At 50.2% G+C, this 5,000-nt stretch overlaps 1 protein-coding gene across 14 annotated transcripts in view; it reads left to right on the forward strand.

Moving 5' to 3' along the window:
* The window catches only part of LOC125033572 (MAP7 domain-containing protein 2-like), a 367,585-nt gene that overhangs the window by 324,614 nt on the left and 37,971 nt on the right, over positions 1–5,000 (forward strand). For all 14 annotated transcript variants that reach the window (XM_047625202.1, XM_047625192.1, XM_047625189.1 and 11 more), the window contains one exon: positions 3,093–3,239. In XM_047625202.1, coding sequence (XP_047481158.1) covers positions 3,093–3,239 — 147 coding nt within the window. The remainder of the gene's footprint in view (positions 1–3,092; positions 3,240–5,000) is intronic.

A 5,000-nucleotide genomic window follows, 5' to 3' on the forward strand; every position in this document is an offset into this window, starting at 1 on the left:
ACTTCCTTAGGAGAAGGAGGCAGGGAACTGAAGGGAACGGATTTTGTTCCTCGATTTTATTGACCGCGTATCAGGTCGCCTTCCAATCCCACTTCTGTCCTGCCGTATATCACGCCGCGTGTGAAATTCGACTTCACAACCCCTTCTCCCTTCTCCCCTTCTCCCCCTCGCTCTCTTTCTTTCACTCCCCCGCCCCTGCTACCAAGGTGGACTGCCCTTGAGAACCAAGAGTCAGTTAGACGGTGTTTGTTTGCTGGCGACAGAACCTTTGCTCATTTTATTTTGTATTATTCGTGTGTGTGTGTGTGTGTGTGTGTGTGTGTGTGTGTGTCTATGTCTATCAGATCGTCTGTGTATCTGAGTGTTTTCCGCGTTTTAGATATGTGTTATGTGTGATTAACTCCATGGGAAGGGATAGCGAAATCGTGATGAAGGGACGTGTCGCTTTCGCCATGTTTATCACGTCTCCGGGATATTGCGGCCGACTATAAAATGGAAGGAATTTTCCCTGTCTTCTTCCCCTGCAGGACTCCGATGCCCGAGGGATAAAAAATGATCTCGGGGCAAACACCGAGCGAAAGAACTCCGGCTGGGATGTCTCATTTCGGAGATTAAAGCGAAGAGGACTCCGGGGCTCTCGTGGGTTTCGAGGCGAGACGCCAGGACGAACTTCCAAGGAAGAGGTCGAAAGCGCTGGCGTCTGGCGAGGCTCAGGTCCTCCGATGTGCCCGAAGGAGGCTGGGGGAGGGAGCCCTGGCGGACGATGTTTTCTGATTGATTGTGAAAAGATCCAGTAAGGATGAATTTGTTTGAGTGAAATTCTCTTGCGGATCGGTTATCCACAGACAGGTATTCAGTGTCTGTTTAAGAAAAAAAAATCAAAAGAAAAAAGAAAATAAATGCATATATGTGTGTGTGTGTGTGTGTGTGTGTGTGTGTGTGTGTGTGTGTGTGTGTGTGTGTGTGTGTGTGTGTGTGTGTGTGTATGTGTGTGTGTGCGTGCGTGCGTGCGTGCACATATATATATATATATATATATATATATATATATATATATATATATATGCATTTATTTCCTTTTTTCTTTTGATTTTTTAATTTGAAGTTATAGTATCGACGTCAAGTTGTAGAGGATAATTTGGGACATCTAATGCCGGTGGGCCTTTCTGGCGTCGTTATAAACAAGGTTTCAGTATTAATAAAAAAGTTTAAGCCGTTAGTGCCGTTGTCCAGATGCAGACTCGCTTGTATGAGTATTGCTTTGTTTTAATGTCCTTTTTGTTCATGGGTGTTTGTGTGAAAGAGAGAAAAGAGATGAAGGGAATGCAAGTGCAAGGGAATATGTAAGTGAAGTAGTTTTTTCTCAGTGAAAGAGCACCCTCAGACTGACATTGGTAATAATGTTACCTGCAATCATCACTGCTTAAATGACTACTTTCAAGCAGTGTCTTTTCGTGAAACAGCAGCTTTAATACATTGATTTGTTGGACACTGACAAATATGGCATGATTCCAGCTGTGACGATGACTCCCTTCCTTTGGTGTGAGTACGCACGTTTCCTGTGGCACGGAGCCCTCGTTCCTAAGCCTACACGGGCGCTGCGTGGCATAATGGAGCAGGGAGGCTGGCGATGAGGCAGCCGGGGAGAGCGGGGAGAAGTGAGACATCCTCGGGGGAGAAGGGAGGGATGGAGGAAGTGTAGGATTGGGCCCGCCTAGGCCGGGGAGTTCAATACGGCCTGGTTTGGATTCTGAGCGGCAGCTCTTGATTGCTTTGAATTGGGCTGTTGGGGAGGCTGGGTCGTGTAGTAGACCGCGCGGAGGAGTGCCAGGCAAAGTCGGCGGGTCACACGACTGGTAATGAAGGGGCCACGAGGCCTCTCATTTACGCCTATCAACACCGATTGGAAGAGACGACGGACGGGGGATCGAAAGTTATGGGCGCTGGGCTCAGCAGTATAGATTACTCCTGGGCGTTCCTCCACCCGGAATTAGTATAGCATACCAGGCCGACACTCATCCATTAAAGGGAAGCCTCTCTCACAAATTGATTGTCCTGCGCTTGTGAGTGATGCCGCGGGGAGTGTGTGAACGTGCAAGCCGGAGGAGACGAGAAATGGGGCCGCCCGTACACGCCCTCGCAAAGCCTCTCCTCCTCTTAATATCAAGGGTCAAAAGGGTTGTCGCTGCCTCCCCTCCGCTGCCTCTCTTTCTCTTCTTCACTTGCCTCTCCTCTCTTTTCTGCTTCTCTCCATTTCCCCTTCTCCCTTCTTTCCCTCTTCCTGTGAACTCCATCCGCTAGTCTCCTTCACCTTCCCCCTTTCTCTTCCCTTCTCTGTTCTTCTCCTCTCTTCTCTCTTCCCCTCTTTTGCGCTTCTCTCCTCGCGTGCCCTCCCTTTCTCTCCTCTTTCCCGTTTTCGATTTGATCCTTATGGCCCTCACCTCGCAGAAGCTAAGCAGTAGAAGCCCCTCCTTCTCCTGGGGCCCAAAGGACATGAGATGGGCGTGCGTGGCGCAGGAGGAGGCGCGTGCGGGCGTGGAGCCGTAACGAGGCCATGAGAAAAAGTGAGGAAATTGGACACAGTGGAGCGGAAATAACAAAGCGAGCGTCAACAAAAGTCGCAGTGACAGACGTCGCTGGAGCGCTGTATTGGATCTTCAGGTCCGCCCTTGGTCACGCGGGAGGAGGCTTGTATCGAAGGATGTATCGAAGGATGTCTCGTCGCTCTGAGTGATGGGCGGAGGCGCCCTCGGCGGCGAGGGAAGGAGAGGGCGCGGGCGAGGCAAAGCAGGAGGAAAACGACTCTCGTCAGCGTTTGGTTGTTGCTGCGGCTGGGATGGCTGTGGGAAGGCAGCGCCTAGCGTTCGGGTGAGGAAAGATAGGGCGGGATTTGGTAGTTTCATTTTTCAGGCGGAAGGCCACCGCAAAGGAAGCGCATCGAGGGAAGAAGGGGTCGCGAAAGAAATTATATGAAAGACCTCTCTGATAATGTTCTTACAATTTTATTGTGTCGCGAGATTTATCATAGGTGTTGACTGTGACGAAATGTCCCCTTCGCACCACAGATGCTGATGGACATTGCTCCTTTGCAGGTGGAGGTGGTGATGGTCGAGACAGCAGTGGCGGGGCGGGGGGCAGTGCTCCCTCCGCCAACGGCCACTCCGGCCAGCAACAGCAACAGCAGCAGGACCAACAGCAAAACTCAGCCGCCGCCAGCAAGAAGAGCCCGGCCAAGAAGGGTAAGTCGTTTCCATACTTTCTCACCCTTACACCCTACCCCCACTGGGGCCACCCTCAGCCGCCACCTCCCTGCCGCCTCTTCGCCACCACCTGTGGCGTTGGGAATGCGTTTACGGTCGCCAAGATATAGCTAACACACGCAGAGTGATTGGGCGTGTGAGTGAGTTAATGAATTAGTGAGTTTGTGAGATCTTGAGTACGCGTGTAATAAAAAAAATGAATAATAATAAGACAGGGTCACTATCATCATTAGGGCGTGAGCGGTGTTGGCTGAGGTGTGGCACTTTGGTGGCACTCGCATAGCACTTTGCGGCGGTCGCTGGACCTTACGCACCACATCGCACATGACTGTAGTTGTAATGTTCACTTAAAATGTTGAAATTCCTTGATTTGTACAAATAGTTGGCTCACCCATCAGGGAGCATGTACTGCATGGAGATTTGCATAATTATATTTATTTTCATGATTTATACCTTTGGTTGCCATACGTTCGCATAGTCATCTGACGTGTCTACAAGATGAATGTGCCTATTCCGTTTACACGAGCTAAGTCCTTTCATTTTAATTTATGCACGCTCTATCCTTGTTTAAGATCAATTTGAATACGCAAAAACCTATGAATTAGGACAAGGATCATGTGTCTAGATATGAATACGAGGGATAAAATGTGCCACATAATTGGTGAAAGGGACGGAAGGGGAAACAAGACAAAAGGAAACAAGAGACGGTGATGTGCGAAGGAACCAAGACCTGCGAAGCTTGAGAAGGATTGTGGGTGTGTCCCCAGATCGTGGGCGGGCATTGTGTAGGGGAGGGCGTGGTTGGCGCCCCGTTTTATGGGGCGCCGTCTGCCAAGAGAACCTGTTGGCTGCTGATCACTTCGTCGTCGCGCCACTTGACATCAGTAAAAGACGCGAGGAAGCAGAACTGCGATCTGTGTCTGCCGTTCCACTTGGTATCTCCTCCGGATCGCTGTTCTCATTGACATTACATATTAAGTACAAGGATAGGACTATAAATCTTTGAACAGTAACCCCCCCCCCCCCCCCATCCGCCCTCATCCGCACCAGAAGGTGCTCCTCGAGACGGCACACAGAACACTTCCCAGACCGGCCCGTAATGGCAAGACGCGGACAAGGGCTGGCGTCTTTTTTGTTTTCCGCCATTCATAAGTCCGCCTTTTGATCCAGAGGGAGGAAGGCTGCAGGGGAAAAGTCCCGCGTCATTTGCCATTCACGAGAAATCCCGGCGCGCGCGAGGGGGGCTCTGGCGTTTCTCCCGCCTCTTGGTCCCGCTAATGAAGGAGGACGTGGGAGGGCGCTCGAGACTATAGGTGGAGCCCATTCCTTTCTCTTCGGGCTCCTCCATTATTATTCTTTTTCTTCTTTACTTCACGTCTTTTCTTCTGCTGCTACCATTTCCCTTTTCTTCTTCTCGGCTTCTTCATTACTTCCTTTGTTTTTGGACGGTTTTGCTAAGTCATACAGCTGGAGCGGATGACTTGCAGCTAACCCAAAGCTTGTTAGCTTTTCTAAAAGTCGGAGCTTGGAATTTACGCGCGAAGGGGATCAGAAAGGGGATACAAAGGTGCCATAGGAGGAAAGAGGAGAGAGGGAAAGAAGGAAGAAAGGAAGGAATAAGGAACGGATGGATGGGGAGAGGGAGGAATGCAGGAAAGACGGGAGAGCAAAAAAGAAAGAAGGGACGGAAGGAGGGAAAGTGGATGGGAGATAAAGAGACAAAAGATAGAGAGAATATAT

This window comes from Penaeus chinensis, chromosome 16 (assembly GCF_019202785.1).
Source record: "Penaeus chinensis breed Huanghai No. 1 chromosome 16, ASM1920278v2, whole genome shotgun sequence".
NCBI lineage: Eukaryota > Metazoa > Arthropoda > Malacostraca > Decapoda > Penaeidae > Penaeus > Penaeus chinensis.